This window comes from Mastigoproctus giganteus, chromosome 9 (assembly GCF_048544385.1).
Source record: "Mastigoproctus giganteus isolate SK-2022 chromosome 9, ASM4854438v1, whole genome shotgun sequence".
Classification (NCBI taxonomy): domain Eukaryota; kingdom Metazoa; phylum Arthropoda; class Arachnida; order Uropygi; family Thelyphonidae; genus Mastigoproctus; species Mastigoproctus giganteus.
The window spans coordinates 28195417-28218677 of NC_143583.1; the positions used below are offsets into that span (position 1 = coordinate 28195417).

The window sequence follows — 23261 nt, forward strand, 5'->3', positions numbered from 1 at the left end:
AATAGAAAGTCTGGTGCACAACAAATGACCGGAAATAGACAAAAGAAAGACCATTTCCAACTGAACAATGCAGCAGATGTGAGTTTGAAGAATTTAAGATTTGATAATCTTGTTCCTATAAAAAAACCACTTCTTTCTGTAAAAAACTGAATCATTTAAGGGTGCCACCAAGATTGGACTATAGAATGGTGAAAAAAGATCATGTGGTCTGATCAGTTTCAATTTACATTTTTTTGCACTTCATGGGGGTTCATGCCATACTTTCACAAAGTATGGCATGAACCCCCATGAAGCCATACATCCATATTGTCTCATGTCCACCACTAAAGTGGCTGGAGATAGCATAATGATATAGGGTATGTTCTGTTGATACAAGCTGTGTCCACTCATACTGTTAGAAGTTTGTATTATCTACAACGAATATCTTTCTGTTGTATCAAACCAACTTCACCCAGCAAAGCTTAATTTTTATCTGAAATGCAATGGATTCTTTCAAGACTTCAATGCAATTATCCACCATGTAAAAATTATATCTGAATAGTTTGAGGAACATTTCCAAGTTTTGCAACGTCTTGAGAAAATCTGGGATATATTGGAAAGGGCAATTTTGGTTTTCACTTCACAGTTCTTGATTAACCAGAACACCAACACAACAGCTGACAAATATCCTGATGGAAGAATGGTGAAATCTGGAGCTAACTCTCTCAGATGCCTAGAATCCATGGCATGATATGTACAAGCTATAATTCATGCACAAGGTGGCCCTACTAGACACTTAACAGAGGTTTATAATCTTTTGACCAGTGTGTGTGAGTGTAGATACATTATAATAGACAGCCATAACACAGCTTTTAAAATCAGAAGAAAAGCTCACATCTGTTATCTGTTAGCTTCATACTATTATCCAATTTGGGTTTACAAAAGTGGAAATCAAATATTCTGGATTTCTGATTTAGAAATTTGATGAAAGTGAATCGGGTGATACAAAAATAAATAGAAGGATATTGCTTAATCAAAAAGTAGCAATTAACTTTTTATTTTTTTAAGGTTTTTTGGGGTTTTTTTTTCACAATTTTTGTTAGCATGATTTGATTTTTAATAACAGTTCCACTCTAGTTGGGCAGTCAAATCAAAATAAGAACAAATTAATATTTAAAAGCATATATGTACAAAGTGGTCATATTTACCAAACTTCAAAACTCTACAAAGAAACTCACTCTACAGAGCCCAGTGACACTGGAAACTCACTACCTACAGCACATGTGTTCAGAAATTCACCTCTACAAGGCAGCGTGCATTCCAAGAATTCATGTGCAAAAGGGTTAAAAATCACAGATATTAGCAACTATTCAATTTCAATGTATGCATGCCAATGCACCACCACCATCAGAAATTTAATTATCACTGAAACAGTTTAATTGGCCTAAACGGCCATTTAAATGATGCTTTTTTTTTTTTTTTTTTTTTTGAGTTTTTTTTATCATTACAGTAGGACTTCAACTATAGGATGATCAAAATTCGCACAACTCAAAATTTTGAATTATTGATAAAAGCATTTATATACAAAACTGTTGCATGAAACTTGAATCACCCCATAGTTTGTTTAATGTCACAGTGGGAAAAAAAGATAGATATATGGAGGTCACACAGTAAGCTGCTTATTCTTTAAAATTCTTTTGAAGGAAAACAACAAAAAAATGCAATTTAAATTCCAGCTTATTCCAGTTTAAGAAGTAATTTGTAGCACAGTGCTGTGCAGATGTTGACTATTTTAAAAAAGAAATTACTGTCCTTTTATTTTATCTTAGATGTCTGAAAAACATCTAAGATAAAATTAGATGTTTTTTATCTTAGATGTCTGAAAAACCAATACATCATTTATGACATTATATTTGTGTAATTTAAATTTTAAAAAAAATGCTCCAAACATTTAAGTTCTTTCTAGCTAGAGTAAAGCCACTTTTACTAATGGATGACATATACAGGTGACCCCCGCTTAAGGCTGATAATTTGTTCCGGAAAAACAGAGCGCTAAGTGAATCCATGCTAAGCGAGCACCGCATTCCCATAAGGTAACATGTGTATTTGTGAGTTGCGGTCAGTGCCATAGGATATTTCCTAATCAATAATAAACGGTAGTGAAAAGATGCACAAATGTCGGTCAAAATATTTGTACATATAAAATATTCTGCATTACATACGTATATAATTATGTGGTAACTACTTACGTATCAAAATTAAACTTAAAATTCCAATTAAACTCATGAATTTAATTGATCTAAATTGATTTCATTTAATTGATGAATTTAATCGTGAAAAATGTGTTGATTTTGGGTTGTAATTTGGCCCTCTTCCTGGTAAACTAAAAGGGGTTTTAATTTTAAATCCCCCGCAGCGTTACCACCCAACAGTAAAGTCAACCGATCCTTCGCCGCTTTAAAACCTGGCATGTTTTTTTCTTCTTTCAATATGAAACTTCTTTTAGGCATTCATTTCCAAAAAAAATCCTGCTTTATCTATGTTAAAAACTTGTTGAGAAGTATAACACATAATACCCCTCTTCAATAATTTTAACAAGTCCTTTTTTGAAAGTTTTGGCTCCTTGATCTGCACTTGCGGCTTCTCCCTATATTTTAAATCTATTCAACCAGCCCTTGCTAGTTTTAAATGGTTCCACTTTTTTTCTTTTTTTAGGTGAGCTTTCTTCAGATCATCATATAGGCTAATCTCTCTCTCTCTCTCTCTCTCTTTTTTTTAATAATATTTAACTTAACTGAATTCTGCTTTGGATATTATCTTCAATAAAATTAGTTAAAGTCTCTCCATTTCAATCCTAACAGCCGGCCTAGCCCTAGTTGCTTGCAGTGGAATAACTGTCTTTCCCGCTGATAAAATTAATTCTTTATTTTTATAATTGTTCTTACAGTTAAACCTGCAGTCCTAAATTATGGCACACATTTGCTTGTCATTGACCAGAATCGATTTGCTTCAAAACATCTAATTTAATTTTCAAATTCAGTCTTTTTCTTACATTTGTAGTCTTCATACTGCATCCAGACGTTGTTGCTTTTTCATTCTTATCTGCCATTATTAACTCTTCGAAAATGTAACTGTGTTGGTTGCATTAATTATGATTCAATGTTCGAGTAAACTGTCCGTTACTCATGTTGTCTAATGCTGTACTGAGTGATGATTAGACTTCGGATAAATGCATATAACGCAAATATTACAAGCAATATACTTGATCATTTTTTAAAATGTTGATCTCAGAACTACGTAATAAGTCACTGTACTGCAACAAAATTAGCGTGCGAGAAAATTTAACTGAACGAGGGACAATTTCTCAAGTCAGGCTGGGAAATGTTTTAATGCTGTTTTGCTATTCATTTCCAAGCTATTGACTCCATGAGATGAAATATTTTCGTTAAATATGCCAAAAATGCAATCTGTATGCTGTTTATAATATAAGAACAGCATTATAGTAAATCAGCGTAGAGTGAACAGCGTTATAACAAGGGCCTGCTGTATAGTGATTGTTTAGCTTCATCCATCAAGAAATAAATGCAATTAAATTACAACTTAAGTGTTACAGATTATTAATAATCTTACCTGAATAGGTTGAGCAACTATACCCTGTGGTGTCTGTACCATCTGGTAAACTGTTCCTCCTGAAACAATCTGCCCTTGATTTAGGGTAGTCATTGACACAGCATTCTGTGTTACACCGGACTGAAGTACAAGATTATTCATTGCACCATTACTTGTAACAGACTAAAGACATTGAAGAAAACAGTGTGGTTGGCATTAATAGGAAAATAAATAATGGATGAGTTTTAAAAAATACTGTCACATAAACACAAAAAAAAAAAAAAAAAAAAAGTTTACAAGAAAGAAACTTAATAAACAATAGAGAATTCTGCAAAGCAAAACCTTATAGAAAATATAATAAAAATGTGGACTACAACATACCAGTGATATCCCGAAATGGAAATAAACTTTTGAGGGGGGTGACTGTAGTATAATGTGAAATCCTCTTATGTTTCTTTCCACAAAATTTACCTAAAATTCCCATAATTCAATTTTATTTGAAACTTCTTGCATACAACAGAAGCTATATATACTTAGAAATAAATTTGGTAAATTGAAATGCTAGAAATAGACTTCTGCTGAATAATCACTGAGGGCTAAGTCTGGGCTATAGGGTAGGTTTTGGCTGCATAATGACATTTTTTTTTAAATGGAACACTTGTGAATGCACTGGCATGAAGAACCTTTACTTGAGCACAGTAAATCACCAAACATCATAGCCTTTAGGTAAATAACTAATAATATTTCTTCACAATCACAAAAAGATCATGGTCATAATCTTGCCTATGGTTGTACACAGAATTTTTTGAAGTGGGCGATGCTATGCCGTGTGCTTCCATTCTTTTCACTGAATTTTTGTCATAGGATCTGGGCGGTGAACCCATATCTCACCACTAGTAACAACCCTAGAAATAAATCTCTATGTTGGCACTGAAAAGAGACAAAAACTCAGTGGATAACTCAATGTAATACTGACAATATGTAGAGTCAAGCTTCATGGGACCCATCTTGTGGTGATTTTAAACATAGCAGCCCATGATCTTTTCAGTGTTACAATGGACATATGCATCTTTTTCTCTTTAGCAACTTCTGAAACTTTGATATTGATCACCCATGATTAATTTTTCTGCAGGGGCAATTATTTGAATAGTGAAAGCATCAGATGGTCTTCAACAAACTGAATCATCTTCACCAGATTTTGGTTGTGTTTAAATATATTCGGGCACAAAAATTTGATAGCATATCTATATTATTTTTTAACAATACTATTACTCTAAGACGTAAGAAAAAGGATAATAAAATATTATCAACTAGTTTAAAACAACAGTGAAAAAACTGTCAGTGAAACACCAGTGTAACAATAGTGAAAAAAGAATATTTCTTACCTGAACTGGATGTTGAGAATTACTTCCATTGGAAGGCGTACTAGAACCAGAATTTGAAACATTATTACTTAAACCGGGATAATCTGGTCGTAGTAAATTCTCACTCTGCATCTTGTTTTTCAAACAAGAAATATATCTGCTACAGAAATCTTTGCATAGTTCTTGAACTTTTTCCAGTTCTAGCAGGTGAATCCTTAACACCTGAATAGCTTTAACCATCTACAAGAGAAACATGAACTTTTCATTTTAATGAAAAAAGTGAGAACTATATTATTTGACATTAGAAGGTTATTACAATAAATCACATCAGCAAATTAATTTTTTTAATCATTTTGCTAATGTGATTTATTGTAAAAAATACATTTAATTCAACTGAAATTCTTTCAGAAATCTAAAGCATTACTATAACTGAAATCAAGACACTAATAATCAATTTACATTTAGTACACTGGTTGACCAAAAAACAGTAAATGACAAGTCACTAAATTTTCAGATTCATCTTTCTGTTGCAACCTATTACATCAGTATTACTTAAAAAGCCTTGAAAGTTTAGATTAATCATAAATATGTGCATTAGGATACTGACTAAACAGATAAGAAAAATGAATATAAATATAAAATATATAAATAGACAGATAAAATTGGATAAAAATAGTATAAGAATATAAAAATACAAATGCACAAAAGGTTTTGGCAGCATATGCTGCTGTCAGCCAGATTCTCAAATTTATCCCTCCCCCCCACCACCTGCAATTGTTATGTTATTGCACTTAATAGTAAGTGTAACAATAGTATTGTTATGCCATTTATTACAGCATTCTTTTCTGATTTTCTCATCCAACAAAATGCAGAATATGAGAGTTTCTATTTTAGTAATTAGTATCAGTAGTGGTACAATGATGCAAGAAAACAAGCTTATACAGCACTAGCTAAAAAAACCATCCACTTCATTTTTCCATCCATTCCAATAATATTTTTACCAGTGAGTGTAATACAAGAATAACACTTGGCATTAGTAACTGCACCATGTGAAAAACCCTACAAGAAATGCACTATAGGAGAGGAGTAATAGTAACAGAGGCATATGATAACAGAAGCTTATGTAGCATCAGCCAAAAAAAAATTCACACAACCATTCCCTCTAAAAGTTTATCCAGTTTCTCCTTGAATTTATTTAAGCTATTAACTTCCACAACGACAGGTGGAAGTTTGTTCCAGCAATTAACCACCTGCTGGCTAAAGGCAAATTCCTGCACATCTATTCTACAGTTGTCTTTCCTCAATTTGAATTTATGCCCCCTTAGGTTTGTAATCTGGCCAAGCAGAAGAATCCCATCAGAATTCAGCATGCTGAAGCCATTCAAGGCCTTATAGACCTCAATCAGCTCACCTCGCAGGTGCCTAGTCTCCAGCCACTGCAATTTGCAGAATTTAAGCTTCTCTTGGTAAGAGGACCCCTTCATCACCCTCACCAATCTTGTTGCCCTTCTCTGTACACACTCAATGAAATCTACATCCTTCTTAAAATGAGACCTACAGACCTGTACGCAGTACTCAAGGCATGGCCTAACCATTGCCTTATACAAAGGGATGACACCTCATTTTCCCTGCTAGCAAAATTCCTGTATGTCAATGAAAAAATCCTATGACCTTCCCTGGCAGCCTGTCTGCATTGCTCAGAAAACTTCATATCTGACTGCACGATTACTCACAGGTCTTTTTCATTTTCTACCACCCTAAGTGTAGTATCACACAGTTTGTAAGTTCCTCTGTGGATAATAGTAGTAGTAGTGGTGGTGGTGGTGGTGGTGGTGGTAGTAGTAGTAGTGGCATGTGATGCAAGAAAGCAAGTATATGAGCTTAAGCAGCATCAGCCAAAAAAAAAAAAAAAAAATCACACCATTCCCTCCAAATGCCTGTCCAGTTCCTCCTTAAATTTATTTAACCGATCAACTTCCACAACGACAGATGGAAGTTTGTTCCAGCAATTAACCACCCGCTGGCTAAAGGCAAATTTCTGCTCATCTATTCTACATCTGTCTTTTCTTAATTTGAATTTATGACTCCTTAGGTTCGTAATCTGAACAAGTGGAAGGATCCCATCAGAATTCAGCGTGCTCAATCCATTCAAGGCCTTATACACCTCAATCAGATCACTGCGCAGGTGCCTAGTCTCCAGCCACTGCAATTTGCAGAACTTAAACCTCTCTTGGTAAGAGGATCCCTTCATTCCCCTCACCAGTCTTGTTGCCCTTCTCTGTACATGCTCAAGCAAATCTACATCCTCCCTAAAATGAGGCCTCCAGACCTGTACGCAGTACTCAAGGCATGGCCTGACCATTGCCTTATACAGAGGGACAATCACCTCCTTTTCCCTGCTAGCAAAATTCCTATATATCATTGACAAAAACCCCATGACCTACCCAGGCAGCCTGTCTGCATTGCTCAGAAAACTTCATATCTGACTGCACAATTACTCCCAGGTCTTTTTCATTTTCTACCACGTTAAGTGTAGTATCACACAGTTGGTACGTTTCTTTGGGGTTACTTCTACTCATATGCAGTACTTTGCATTTGTTAAGGTTAAACTTCAGTTGCCACTTCTTAACCCATCTGCCCAAATTATCTAGATCCTGTTGCAGTAGCACACTGCCATTACTGTCATTAACAACCCTGCCAACCTTTGTATCATCTGCAAACTTCGACACTAAGCCTGATATACCTTCTTCAATATCATTGATAATTATACAAAACAACACAGGACCCAACACCGAACCCAGTGGGACTCCACTAATAACATTAGTCCACGAAGAGCAGCACCCATTAATTTCCACCCTCTGTCTTCTCCCACTCAACCATTCTTTTATCCATTGTAGCAACTTACCCTTAATACCATTCTGCTCCAATTTGTACAATAGTCTTCCATGCACAACAGTGTTAAAAGCTTTCCTGAAATCCAAAAATATGACATCAAAATTATTTTTTGCATCCAGTTCCTTTGTAACCACATCATAATATTCTATCAAATTTGTCAGACAAGACTTTCCCTTAACAAACCCATGATGTGTCTGAATTATTGCTGCAGTCTTGTCTAGATGATCCTGCAATGCATCTTTAACCAGTGACTCCATTATTTTACCCGGAACAGAAGTTAAACTAACTGGTCTGTAATTACTCATGTCACCCTTCGATCCCCCCCCCCTTTGTGAATTGGGGATACATTTGAACATCTCCACCTCCATGGGTACCTCCCTTGAGTCCAAGGATGCTCTCATAATTATGGCTAAGGGTTCGCTTACTTCCTTTGCCACCTCCTTTAATATAACTGGATAGATCCCATCCACCCCATGTACATTTCTTATGTTTAACTTCAACAATTTCTCCTCCACTTTCCTCTCAGTTATTAAAAAATCATTAAGCACCCTGCTACAATTTGATAACCTTCTGCCATTTTCAAACCTTAATAACTCCTCATGTGTGAATGTAGATGCAAAATACTCATTCAATTTGTTAGCTATCTGAGCAGGATCATCAACAGTCGAACCATCGATATCAGGTGGACCAATCTGATTCATTCCCTCCCTTTTAGAGTTTATATAAGTAAAGAAGTCCTTGCTGTTTTTCTTAGTATCCTTTGCCAAAGATTTCTTGCAATCTGCCTTCACTTGCCTAATCTCCTTTGTGACTTGATTACAGACTAGCTTATAGCTGCCATAGACTTCTGTGTCGCCTGATAATTTATATGCATCCCATGCATTTTACTTTCTATCATGAGCCTCATTAGTTCATTTGATAACCATTTATGCCTAAACCTTGAACAATATTTCTTAATAGGTATGAAACTTTTAGTAGCATCCATGATTAATTCCTTGAATGCTTCCCACTTAGGAGAACAGAAATTTTGGCTTTACTGGAACTAAGAGTGAAAAGGATGGATGCAAGAGGATTAGAGCCAAGTCATGTTTTTGTGGCATATCTTTGGTCTTCTGATTCCACTGGAGGAAATATGAACCAAATGGCATATCATATCAAACAAACCTTTGTTTTATTATTAAAACAAAGATATGTTCTTAAAGTTAATGATAGTTTTATTATTTCATTGACTTCATCAGAAATTGTATTATTTGCAACTGTTAGTTTAGATGTATGCTTCTTTCAAGTATCTGCCAATCTCTCATTAAATTTAGATAAATTATAATGTCTACAAGGGTAGATGAAAGTTTATTCCAACAGCCACTCTTTGACTAAAGGAAAATTTTTGGATGTGTTCTACATTTATCCCCTCTAAATTCATGACTTTTTGTGTATGTCATATGCCTAAGTGTAAAAATGATCTAAGCTTTAGTTTACTCAACCTTTTAATGATTTACAGATCTCAATCAGTTCCCAGAAATTGTTTCCAAACACTGTAACTTACAGAATATGAGGCTCTCTTGATACCCCATTAGCATTAGTAGAGGCATACGATGCAAGAAAGCAAACTTATGCAGCATCAGCCAAAAAAACCCCGTCCCATTTCACCCCTCCATTCGTTCCAAATGCCTGTCCAGCTCAGCCTTAAATTTATTTAGGCTATTAGCTTCCAAAACAAAAGATGGAGCCTGTTCCACCAATCAATTACCTGCTGCCTAAAGGCAAATTTCCACACATCTATTCTACAACTATCTTTCCTCAATTTGAAACTGTGCCCCCTCAACTTCTTAGTCTGAGCAAGAGGAAGAATCCCATCCAGCATTCAACTTGCTCAACCCATTCAAGGCCTTATACACCTCAATCAGATCACCTCGCAGGTGCCTACTGTACAGGCGATGAAATTTGCAGAACTTAAGCCATTCTTGGTAAGAGCATGACTTTGCTCCCCTCACCAATCTTGTTGCCCTTCTTTGTACTCATTCTAGCAACTCTACATCCTTCCTAAAATGAGGCCTCCAGACCTTACACAGTACTCTACGTGTGGCCTGACCATTGCCTTGTATAACGGGATAATCACCTCCCTGTCCCTGCAAGCAAAATTTCTATATATATCATTGACAAGACTCCATGACCTACCCTGGCAGCCTGTCTACACTGCTCAGCGAACTTCATATTTGACTGCACTATTACTCCCAGGTGTTTTTCACTTTCCACTTCCCTGAGTATAGTACCACACAGTTGGTACGTTTCTCTTCAGTTATTGCTACCCATATGCAGTACTTTGCATTTGTCAATGTTAAACTTCAGTTACCACTTCTCAGCCCATTTTTCCAACTAATATATATCCAGTTGGGGTAGCATACTGACTTTACTGTCGTTAACAACCCTATTATCACTTTTATCTGATTTGAGTTTATCTTTCAATCAACTTTCATACAGGAATTTAGTGCTTTCATCTTCCAACAAATGTATTTTTAATTTCTTAGTAGTTTTTGTTGGTATTTTCTTCTTTTTATTAAGATAATTTCTTTTTATTTTGAAAGTGCTTTCTATTAAATAGTGATCACTGTCAATTTCACTGCCTCTGAATACTCTATTGTGTCAAATTTTGTCATTTAAATTTTCATTAATGATAATATAATCTATTATAGACTTTGTGTTTCTTGCTTTCCCATTATAGATATTGTGTCTGTTGTTTTCTGCATACTTCTATTAAGACAGTTATTATGCTTCTTTAACAAGAAATTTAAGAATGGTATACTACTGTCTTTCTCTATTTCTATTTTAAATTTTATGCATGGATGTACAGTATTTAGATAGTTGTTTAATTCCTCTAACCCATGTGGCCAAATGGGTAGAATATTATCGACATACCTACCCCAGTATTTGGGTTTTACAGGAAAATTGTCTAAGGTTATGTCATCAAATGCACTCGTGAAGATTTCTGCTGGAGAGGTGGGGGGGGGGGGGGGAGAGAGAAATGAAAGATCAATTAAATCCAGGATATCTTTTGTGTTCAGGGTAGGGCTGAACACAAAAAATTTGCTGTTGTATTATGGTTTTTGTTTCATATAAAGGGATATTGATAAAAATGTTGTCTACATTAAATTAAATTAACAGATTGGTGGTTAACGAAGTGTATGTTCTTGGGTTAATTGAAAGAATTGGGGTAATTATACTAACTTGAAGTGGTGAAACCCATGTTTAGTCTCTAGAGCAAAGTTTCCGGCATCCCCCTCTCCCCATACTTCTCCTTCAACCCATGCACGGTACCAAGTACTATAGGTTTTTGAGGCCTTTCGTGTTTGGGGTTTTCATAAAAAAAAAAAAAAAACTAGCCACTGTGCTCCATTGTGTCCAGAGTGGGTTTTCCCCACTGACAATGGGTCTAATGGGGCATCCTTCTTTGTAGACATTTATGTTACTGAATCAAGTTAGGGGTTTAGGGTTATCAGGAAGTAGGTTCTTGAATTAGCTTTCTTCTATTTTGTTTTCTGATTTTAGGAATCTTAGTTTTGTCTTTATCTTATTAGCAATACTATTGGTAGGTTATTTTTTGCTTATAGAGTAAGTATTATTATCAGCTAGTATGATGAGTAGTTTACTATTGTAATCTATATTATTAATTACTACAACGGTGTTCCCTTTATCTGCTTTTGTAATATGTATGTTGCTGTCTGATTTAGTTGGGAGAAGGTTTTTCTGTGGGCTGCTGATAGATTACTGTATTTTTTGAACACTTAATCATATTTGTTTTTATGTAGAACATTCACAATTTCGAGTGACGCTGAGTATTTTGTTCCTGGTGCTTTTATATTTTGGAAACTGTTATTCAAGTGGGCAAGAAATCTAGATATGGAATTTTTGCGGGGGTTAGTGCAAAATTAAGACCTAAGTTTAGGATTTATAATTCAAGGGGAGGAAAGAAAGAACTCTATTACTCAGGTTGATTACTTTAGGGAAAGGGTTACTAAACATGGAATTCGAATCAGAAGCTCTTACCTGACGTGTACCATCATAATCCTCTTCTTGGGTATAGCTTTTGCTGATCACAGCTGTTATGTGGGCCTCTTGTGAACTTTGGGATATTTCTGGTTGTACTTGGTGGTCTGTGCTGTTATTATCTGAACTGGTTAAAAAACTCTGCCCGTGAGGAGGATGGTGGTTCTTCTCGGGGATATCTCAATGTTTTTGGATGTGGGTACTCTGTTGTTCCTGGAGTTTGGAAATTTTCTTCTGCAGATTGGTCTTTATTTTCATTTGTGTATCTATATTTTTCTTCTGCTTTCATGAATGCACTAAAGTCTTCCTGAATGAAGGCATTCCTGAGCATTTTCCTGCAAGAATATTTGTTGATGCTATCGAGGCAGTGTTAAGTGGGTCGGAAAACTGCTAGCTTGGGGAGGGGGATACAAGGACTAATAGATTAACAGTAGCCACTGGCAGAGGTGAAAGTGATTCTTGCACTGCTTCTATTGGAATGAGCAGCAGCCTGGAAAACAAGATGCAGGGTATATTTCAGAGACTGCTGGGAGTCATTAAGGTACAAGTAAACACATGGGTTATGTTATGTTAGGGTAGCGAAGAATAGGAACAGGTGCATGTATACTTGCGTATACACCAATGCTAGGAGTTTCGTAAATAAATTTGATGAATTTGAGGTGTTGGTCAAAACATCAAAGGCAGATATTGTTGGGATATCAGAGACGTGGTGTCACACAGATATAAGGAATGCAGAACTGAAATTTGGGGAGTAAAATGTGTACAGGAAGGATAGACAGGATAGGAAGGGAGGAGGGGTTATGCTATTAGTTAAGAAACATAAAATCCAAGAAAGTGCAGAGAGTCGACAGTGCAGCAGTGTCGAGTCAGTTTGGTGTGACATAAGCACTGGGAGATCAAAATTAAGAGTGTGTTATATGCCTAATGACTCTGATAAGTATAATAAGAAACTGTACAGGGAAATAGAGTGGGCCAGTAAATCAGAGAGTCTTATAATGGGGGAATTTTAATTTTACCGAATACTGACTGGAATTTGTGGTTTCGTCACTCACACACTAGCAAGACTTTTGTGGATTTATTGGATGATTGTATTCTACATCAGCAGTTCAGAAGGCAACTAGAGGTAGTAATACTCTTGATCTGATTATCAGTAGTGATTCTTCATGCATTAAGAATTTCCAGATAAAGGAACCACTAGGTGGCAGTGATCACAGTGTGCTCAACTACCATCGGGGATAAAGGGAAGGGTTTTTGCTTTCATAAAGGCGACTACTGTGGTCTGAGACAGTATGTAAATTCTATGCAGTGGGACCAACTGATGATGTTACCAACAGCAAATTCAAAATGGGAGGCATTCAAAGAATTATAAGGCAGGGTATGTCTGCCAGGGGCAAAGGTTGATGACGTTGTAGAGCGAATATCATCTTTTAGGGCACAAAAGGTGATATAGTTGTACACGTTGGCACTAATGATATTAAGAATAGGAGACCGGCAGAATTACTTAACAAGTACAGGTCACTGTTGAACAAAAGCCGAGAATTAGGGTTGAAATTGAAAGTGTCTGCAATTCTGCCCAGACACGATAGGAGGGAGTATATGATGAGAGCCTTGTCGATCAATTCGGCCCTGGAAAGATTGTGCAAGGCTCAAGGGGTAGAATTTTTTTTCAGCCTGGACTGTACTTGTTAACAGGAGAGATTGCTTCTACAGGGATGGGATACACTTAAATAGAAAGGGTGCAAGAATATTTGCTGATGCTATCGAGGCAGTGTTAGGTGGGTCGGAAAACTGCTAGCTTGGGGGGAGACAAAGACCAATAGATTGACAGGAGCCACTGGCAGAGGTGAAAGAGATTCTTGCACTGCTTCTATTAGAATGAGCACAAGCCTGAAAAAAACAGATGCATGATATTTCAGAGACTGCTGGGAGCCACTGCGGTACAAGTAAACACATGGGTTGTGTTAGGGTAGCTAAGAATAGAAACAGGTGCAGGTATACTTGCGTGTACACCAATGCTAGGAGTTTAGTAAATAAATTTGATGAATTTGAGGTATTGCTCAAAATATCAAAGGCAGATATTGTTGGGATATCAGAGACGTGGTGTCACACAGATATAAGGGATGCAGAACTGGAATTTGGGGAGTACAACGTCCACAGAAAGGATAGACAGGATAGGAAGGGGGGAGAGGTTATGCTATTAGTTAAGAAACACATAAAAACCAAGGAAGTGAAGCCAGTCGACATCGCTGGACAGTGCAGTGTTGAGTCAGTTTGGTGTGACATAAGCATTGGGAGATCAAAATTGAGAGTAGGAGTGTGCTATAGGCCTAATGACTCTGATGAGTATAATAAGAAACTGTACAGTGAAATAGAGTGGGCCAGTAAATCAGAGAGTCTTATAATGGGAGATTTTAATTTCCCAGATATTGACTGGAATTTGGGGGCTGGTCACTCACACACTAGCAGAGCTTTTGTGGATTTATTGGATGATTGTTTTCTATATCAGCATGTTCGGGAGGCAACTAGAGGGAGTAATACTCTTGATTTGATTATCAGCAGTGATTCTTCATGCATTAAGAATCTGCAGATAAATGAACCACTAGGTGGCAGTGATCACAGTGTGCTGAAGTGGGATTTACTCAAAGAGGTAACTACCATTAGGGGTAAAGGGAAGGGTTATTGCTTCCGTAAAGGCGACTACAATGGACTGAGACAGTATTTAAATTCTATACAGTGGGACCAACTGATGATGTTACCAACAGCAAATTCAAAATGGGAAGCATTCAAAGAACTTATCTTGGAAGCTACTAGGCTTTACATACCAACTAAGAAATATTGTTCAAGGTTTAGGCCAAAATGGATGTCAGATGAACTAATGAGGCATATGGCAGAGAAGAAAAATGCATGGGATACTTACAAATTAACACATGACACAGAAGCCTATGATAGATACAAGTTGATATGCAACCAAGTTACAAAGGAGGTTAGGCAGGCGAAGGCAGATTACGAGAAATCCTTGGCAAGGGATGCAAAGAAAAACAGCAAAGAGTTCTTTACTTATGTAAACTCTAGAAGGAAGGGGATGAATCAGATTGGTCCACTTGATATTGATGGGTCAACTGTTGATGATCCTGCTCAGGTAGCTAACAAACTAAATGAATATTTTGCATCGACATTCACACATGAGGAGTTATTCAGCGAGGGGAATGCCAGAGGTGTATTCAACTCTAGCAGTAAGCTACAGAATCTTGAAATAACTGGGAGTAAAGTGGAGGAGAAACTGTTGAAGATAAACACAAGAAAGGCACCCGGGGTGGATGGGATCTATCCAGTTATATTAAAGGAGGCAGCAAAGGAAGTAAGCAAACCCTTAGCCATAATTATGAGAGCTTCCTTGGACTCAGTGGAGGTACCAGGTACCATGGACTGGAGATGTGCAAATGTGACCCCAATTCACAAAGGAGGATCAAAGGCTGACACAAGTAATTATAGACCTGTGAGTTTAACTTCTGTGCCAGGAAAATTAATGGAGGCACTGGTTAAAGAAGCACTGCAGGATCATTTAGACAAGACTTCAGTTATAGCTCAGACACAGCATGGTTTTGTTAAGGGGAAGTCTTGCCTGACCAATTTGATTGGGTACTATGATGCAGTCACAAAAGAACTGGATGCAGGGAATAGCTTTGATATTATATACTTGGATCTTAGAAAGGCTTTTGATACTGTTGCACATGGAAGACTGCTACACAAATTGGAGCAGTGTGACATTGGAGGCAAGTTGCTGCTATGGATAAAGGGGTGGTTGAGGGGGAGAAGACAGAGAGTGGTAATCAATGGACACTGCTCATCGTGGACTAATGTTATTAGTGGAGTCCCTCAGGGCTCAGTGTTGGGTCCATTATTGTTTTCTGTATTTATAAATGATATCGATGATGGTATATCAAGCTTAATGTCCAAGTTTGCAGACGATACAAAGGTTGGCAGGGTTGTCAAGGACACTACTGACACTATGCTGCTGCAACAGGATCTGGAAAGTTTGAGCAGATGGGCTGAGAGGTGGCAAATGAAGTTTAACATTGACAAATGTAAAGTACTACACATGGGAAACAGCAACCCCAGAGCAACGTATCAACTCTGTGGTACTACACTGACAGTGGTAGAGAATGAAAGGGACTTGGGGGTGGTTGTGCAGGGAGATATGAAGTTCTCTGAGCAGTGCAGACGGGCTGCAAGAGTAGCTCATGGAGTATTGTCAATGATATACAGGAATTTTTCCAGCAGGGATAAGGAGGTGATTATTCCCTTGTATAAGGCAATGGTCAGGCCACACCTAGAGTACTGTATACAGGTCTGGAGGCCTCATTTCAAGAAGGATGTAGAGCTGCTGGAACGAGTACAGAGAAGGGCAACAAGATTAGTGAATGGAACAAAGGGGTGCTCTTACGAAGAAAGGCTTAAGTTTTGCAAATTACAGTGTCTGGAGACTAGGCACCAGCGAGGTGATCTGATAGAGGTGTATAAAGCCTTGAATGGTTTGAGCATGCTCAATGCTGATGGGATTCTTCCTCTAGCTCAGAATAATCACCTGAGAGGGCATAAATTCAAATTGAGGAAAGACAGATGTAGGATAGACGTGCGGAAATTTGCCTTTAGCCAGCGGGTGGTTGGTTGGTGGAACAGACTTCCATCCCTTGTAGTGGAAGTTGATAGCCTAAATAAGTTTAAGGCTCAGCTGGACAGGTATTTTGAACGAACAGAGGGGTGAAGTGGAAGTGGGTTTTTTTTTTTTTTTTTTTTTTGGCTGATGCTGCATAAGCTTGCTTTCTTGCATCAAATGGCTCTACTAATGCTAATGCTAATGCTAATTAATCTTGGAAGCTACTAGGTTTTACATACCAACAAAGAAATATCGTTCTAGGTTTAGGCCTAAATGGATGTCAGATGAACTAATGAGACATGTGGCAGAGAATAAAAATGCATGAGATACATATAAATTAATGGGTGACATGGAAGCCTATGATAGATATAAGGCAGACCGGGCTAGCCGGGTGGGTAAAGTGCCTGTCTGGCAACCCAAAGGTTGTGGGTTCGAATCCTGCCTCGGGCTTGGATCAGAGCAATGCAGAAACCTTAGGAGGTGCATTATGGCCACAGAAGCCTATGTGCCAACAACTAACAAAAAAAAAAAAAAAAAAAAGGATAGATATAAACTGGTCTGTAACCAAGTCACAAAGGAGATTAGGCAGGTAAAGGCAGATTATGAGAAATCTTTGGCATAGGATGTAAAGAAAAACAGCAAAGAGTTCTTTACCTGTGTAAACTCTAGAAGGAAAGGGATGAATCAGATTGGTCCACTGGATATTGATGGTTCAACTGTTGATGATCCTGCTCAGATGGCTAAAAATATAAATAAATGCATTTTGCATCTACATTCACACATGAGGAGTTATTCAGAGAAGGGAATGCCAGAGGTGTATTAAATTCTGGCAGTGAACTAGATGATTTTTTAATAACTGAGAGTAAAGTGGAGGAGAAATTGTTGAAGATAAACATAAGAAAGGCACTTGGAGTGGATGGAATCTATCCAGTTGTATTAAAGGAGGCAGCAAAGGAAGTACACAAACCCTTAGCCATAATTATGAGAGCTTCCTTGGACTCGGGGGAGGTACCCATGGACTAGAGATGTGCAAATGTGATCCCAATTCACAAAGGAGAATCAAAGGGCAATACAAGTAATTATACACCTGTTAGTTTAACTTCTGTTCCAGGGAAATTAATGGAGGCACTGGTTAAAGAAGCACTGCAGGATCATCTAGACAAGACTTCAGTTATAGCTCAGACACAGCATGGTTTTGTTAAGGGGAAGTCTTGCCTGACCAATTTGATTGGATACTATGATGCAGTCACAAAAGAACTGGATGCAGGGAATAACTTTGATATTATATACTTGGATCTTAGAAAGGCTTTTGATACTGTTGCACATGGAAGACTGCTGCACAAATTGGAGCAGTGTAGTATTGGAGGCAAATTGCTGCTATGGATAAAGGGATGGTTGAGTGGGAGAAGACAGAGGGTGGTAGTCAATGGACACTGCTCTTTGTAGACTAATGTTATTAGTGGCTCAGGGTTTAGTGTTGGGTCTGTTGTTGTTTTCTGTATTTGTAAATGATATTGATGATATTATATATCAAGCTTAATATCCAAGTTTGCAGATGATACGAAGATTGGCAGGGTTGTTAAGGACACTAATGACAGTACGCTGCTGCAACAGGATCTAGAAAAGTTGAGCAGATGGGCTGAGAGGTGCAAAAGAAGTTTAACACTGACAAATGTAAAGTACTACATATGGGAAGCAGTAACCCCAGAGTAATGTATCAACTCTGTGGTACTACACTGACAGTGGTAGAGAATGAAAAGGACCTGGGGGTAATTGTGCAGACAGATATGAAGTTTTCTGAGCAGTGCAGACAGTCTGCAAGAGTAACTCATGGTGTCTTGTCAATGATATACAGGAATTTTTCTAGCAGGGATAAGGAGGTGATTATCCCCTTGTGTAAGGCAATGGTCAGGCCACACCTTGTATAAGGCAATGGTCAGGCCACACCTTGAGTACTGTATACAGGTCTGGAGGCCTCATTTTAAAAGGATGTAGAGCTGTTGGAACGAGTACAGAGAAGGGCAACAAGATTAGTGAATGGAACAAAGAGTTGCTCTTACGAAGAAAGGCTTAAGTTTTGCAGATTACAGTGTCTGGAGTGTCATGCTCAAGCCTTGAATGGTTTGGGCATGCTCCATGCTGATGGGATTCTTCCTATTGCTCAGTATAATCACCTGAGAGGCATAAATTCAAATTGGGCAGTAGCAGCAGTGCGTAGCACACGCTTCTTGATTAGACCAGTGTTCGAGCCTGTGACCACCATATACGGATGATGCGGAAAGGTCAGGGAATGACCACCGCATATCCCCGGAGCAATATGGCCTTAGTTGCTAATGCTCCTAAAAACCAAATAACAAACAAACATAAATTCAATTTGGGGAAAGACAGTTGTAGGATAGATGTGCGGAAATTTGCCTTTAGCCAGTTTGTTTGTTATTTGGAGCATTAGCAACTAAGGCCATATTGCTCCGGGATATGCGGTGATCATTCCCTGACCTTTCCACATCCTCTGTATTTGGTGGTCATGGGCTCGAACCCCGGTCTAATCAAGAAGCGTGTGCTACGCACTGCTGCTCCTTCCCACCTGGCTATGGAGGCGCCCATTTAGCCAGTGGGTATTTGATTGGTGGAACAGAACTTCCATCTTTTGTTGTGGAAGTTGATAGCCTAAATAAATTTAAGTCTGAGCTTTACAGGTATTTGAAACGAATGGAGGGGTGAAATGGGAGTGGTTTTTTTTTTTTTGGTTTATGCTGCATAAGCTTGCTTTCTTGCATTATATGCCTCTACTAATGCTAATTTCTTTCAAAGATTTGAAAGAAATTAGCTCATAGAGAAAGAAATTTTTCTCTCTCTATAAGCTTTGATTCTGTTCCCATTGAACTTGATAGTTGCCTTCAGAAGTTTTGTTAATATGGTAAGTGAGACTGATAGTGTCACAAAGAGTGTAAATATTCATAGCTATACATTTATTTAACTTTAATTATTAATCTTATTAACTAAATTTGATTGTTTGATTACTCGATTCTTCTGAGAAGTCAACTATTGGAAATTTATTTTAAAGGACTGCTGTGTAAATTTTATACACAGCAGTAGTAAAAATATATTGTTATGTTATCTGAGGTATTTATCTCAATATTTCTTTTGTTAAAATAAGAATTCAGCACTTATGGGTATATTACTTTTATACCCATAAACTTGAAATGGCATTGTCTGCTATTTGAGGTCACATATCAATAATTCATACTAACCAATGCTGAGGTTTAGATTTTTGATTTTTTTTTTTTTTTTAAGATTCAGATTTAAAACAAAAGAACAAAAACCAGTAATTCTAACTCATCACAATTTCAAACAATCATGGCAATGCTGTAGTTCCATAGTGTAAATAGTGAAAATTTAATCCTTTCAATAGATGTTCATGTCACTGAACATTCACTCGAAATGTTTGTTATTTGCTTTTATTGGTCACTTAATTGCTTTACTTTTTTTGACAGAGGTTTAAATCACATAGTATATCTGAACACACTTCAGATGTGGTTCATTCTGCAACTGGGCAAAAGAGAGTCTTGAATCAACATGCAATCTGGAAATATGGCGCAGCAGCACATTATGCTTTCCCAATTTGAGAATATCTCAATAACACTTTCACTGGAGGATGAAGTGGACTAGGATAAAGTATGGCCACTTTAATCATGTCTTTAAATGAGACTTTTTCTTTGTAGTTGATAGCCATCAAGTAATAAACTATACTAACACTTTAAATTCATGATAAATAATATTAATAAATGAACAACATATTGCCCATTTATTAAGATAAAACCCTTTGCCAGGTCCTTGTTTGCATGCACAATGTCAGAATGAGGATTAAAAATTTGCCTTTCTCACACTGCTGACATCATGTTGTAAAGGCAATGCTAATCTTTAGGATGTCCTAGTAACTGAACAGGCTAAGTTCACAACTAAGATGTCTTAGTGACTAAACAGAAAGACAAACTAGGTTTGCAGGTGTACAGGAAGCCGATGGATTCAGGCCAATATACATAAACTATGCATCTAATCACCCACACAAAGTTAAAATAGGTATTATCAAAACTTTAATGAGCAGATGTTTGAAAATTTGTGATAATGACAGGAAAACTGAAGAAATCGACACTATTAAAGGATTTATTAAATAATGGATACCCAAGGCACATCAACTAGACCATAAAAAATATTTGAACAACATAAACAATAGCATAAACAAACAAAAGATCTTGATGAAAAAACAAAAAGAATCTGCAAAAAGTAGTCTTGAGGTGATCTTTAAGCTGGGAAGTTTATTCAAACTTCCCAGTTTATTCAACACCAGATCTTAATTAGAAGGCACACAAAACACAAAAATAAATGTGAATGTGGAAAGATATACATACATAGGTAAGAATGGAAGAAGAAGATTTGAAACATGCATTGATGAACAAAACAAAAACATAACTAAAGGGAACACCAAAGAATCTGAATTAGCAGATCATGCACTGGAGTGCACTCTGACAGATAGTAACAGTAACTTTGCAATATGGAGTGAAACAGACTTGAAAAAAAAAAAATAAAATAATAATAATAATAATAAAATAAGTTTTTTACATTAAGAAGTTTAACCAGGTTGCTTTAAACAGAAATTAATGAGAAAAACATAGGAGAATTAAGGAATTGGCTTTTCAATAATATAATTAGTAAGGATTAATGGAGCATGGCAACAATAAAATTAAGTAAGGAATACTGGGGGTGCCAAGGAACAATAGGCTGTGAGAATTCAAGACATTGGATTAGAGATGCCTTTATGGCATGACATGACAGCAGTCTGAGAAAGGTAAATTTGTTATCCTTGTTCTGGCTCACTGTGCCTGTCAAAAAGAAACTGGTAAAAGATTTGCAATGTGATGCTCATTTATTAAAATTATTATTGCAGAGTATAAGACTTTAGATATGGCTGCCTCGAAACCCCAACGTGACAACATGGAACAATACACTTTGCAGCATTCTAAAGCAAAAGATTTCTCAATTATGAAACATCTAAAAATATCTATCAGGGGCTGATTTTATTATAGCCTTAAACTATGTTAGACATTGTTTTCAGCCTTCGGCATTGAAATCAATGTCTAACAGAATATGGGAATGGAGGGCAGCATACACTATTCTGTGATTTCACTGCAAAGAGATTTTAGTGGCCACCCTTCACAATAAGCACCATAATTAATGTTATTACACTATATGATAGATTACTGCAAACCAGTTCTTTGTGCTGCGGACAATAGCTGAACGATGTCGTTCCTGGTATTGCAGGCACGAGCTTTGGCAGCTGGTAGACAATCACTATTCAAGATTATGATTAAAGAGGGCTAGTACAAATAAGCCAGTTCATTCCTAGTTAGCCCACATTTCATCGCTGAATGGTCTTTCAAGTCAGAGTATTCAAGGAGGTCAGGTGCATCACTGAGTGATATTTCAAGTCTGAGTGTTTGACGAAGATAGGTGCTTCGAGATATGCATTTCATCAATGATTGGTTTGGTCTTTTAAGTCTGTATTTCATTTATTAAAAAGACTTTTTTCCAGACTGGACATCACAGTGAGATTGACTGCAATTTGTCACTAGCTACTTTTTGTGGCAGCAACTCCAAATTCACATTACATGAACTTCAATGTAATGGGCTTCAATGCCTTATTATTAGCATTAGCATTAGTAGAGGCATTTGATGCAAGAAAGCAAGCTTATGCAGCATCAGCCAAAAAAAAAAAAAAAAACCCGCTTCCACTTCACCCCTCTGTTCGTTCAAAATACCTGTCCAGCTGAGCCTTAAACTTATTTAGGCTATCAACCTCCACCACAAGGGATGGAAGTCTGTTCCACCATCCAACCACCCGCTGGCTAAAGGTAAATTTCCGCACGTCTATCCTACATCTGTCTTTCCTCAATTTGAATTTATGCCCTCTCAGGTGATTTTTCTGAGCTAGAGGAAGAACCCCATCAGCATTGAGCATGCTTAAACCATTCAAGGCTTTATACACCTCTATCAGATCACCTCGCTGGTGCCTAGTCTCCAGACACTGTAATTTGCAAAACTTAAGCCTTTCTTCGTAAGAGCACCCCTTTGTTCCATTCACTAATCTTGTTGCCCTTCTCTGTACTCGTTCCAGCAGCTCTACATCCTTCTTGAAATGAGGCCTCCAGACCTGTATACAGTACTCTAGGTGTGGCCTGACCATCGCCTTATACAATGGAATAATCACCTCATTATCCCTGCTGGAAAAATTCCTGTATATCATTGACAATACTCCATGAGCTACTCTTGCAGCCCGTCTGCACTGCTCAGAGAACTTCATATCTCCCTGCACAACCACCCCCAAGTCCCTTTCATTCTCTACCACTGTCAGTGTAGTACCACAGAGTTGATACGTTGCTCTGGGGTTGCTGTTTCCCATGTGTAGTACTTTACATTTGTCAATGTTAAACTTCACTTGCCACCTCTCAGCCCATCTGCTCAACCTTTCCAGATCCTGTTGCAGCAGCATAGTGTCAGTAGTGTCCTTGACAACCCTGCCAACCTTTGTATCGTCTGCAAACTTGGACATTAAGCCCGATATACCATCATAAATATCATTTATAAATACAGAAAACAATAATGGACCCAACACTGAGCCCTGAGGGACTCCACTAATAACATCAGTCCACGATGAGCAG

At 37.4% G+C, this 23261-nt stretch overlaps 1 protein-coding gene across 1 annotated transcript in view; it reads right to left on the minus strand.

Moving 5' to 3' along the window:
* The window catches only part of LOC150080121 (homeobox protein PKNOX2-like), a 185829-nt gene that overhangs the window by 80776 nt on the left and 81792 nt on the right, over positions 1-23261 (minus strand). The window contains exons 4-6 of the mRNA XM_090380620.1: positions 4980-5192; positions 3997-4011; positions 3610-3771 (exon numbers count right to left, since the gene is read on the minus strand). Of these exons, the coding sequence (XP_090236746.1) occupies positions 3610-3771; positions 3997-4011; positions 4980-5192 (390 nt within the window). The remainder of the gene's footprint in view (positions 1-3609; positions 3772-3996; positions 4012-4979; positions 5193-23261) is intronic.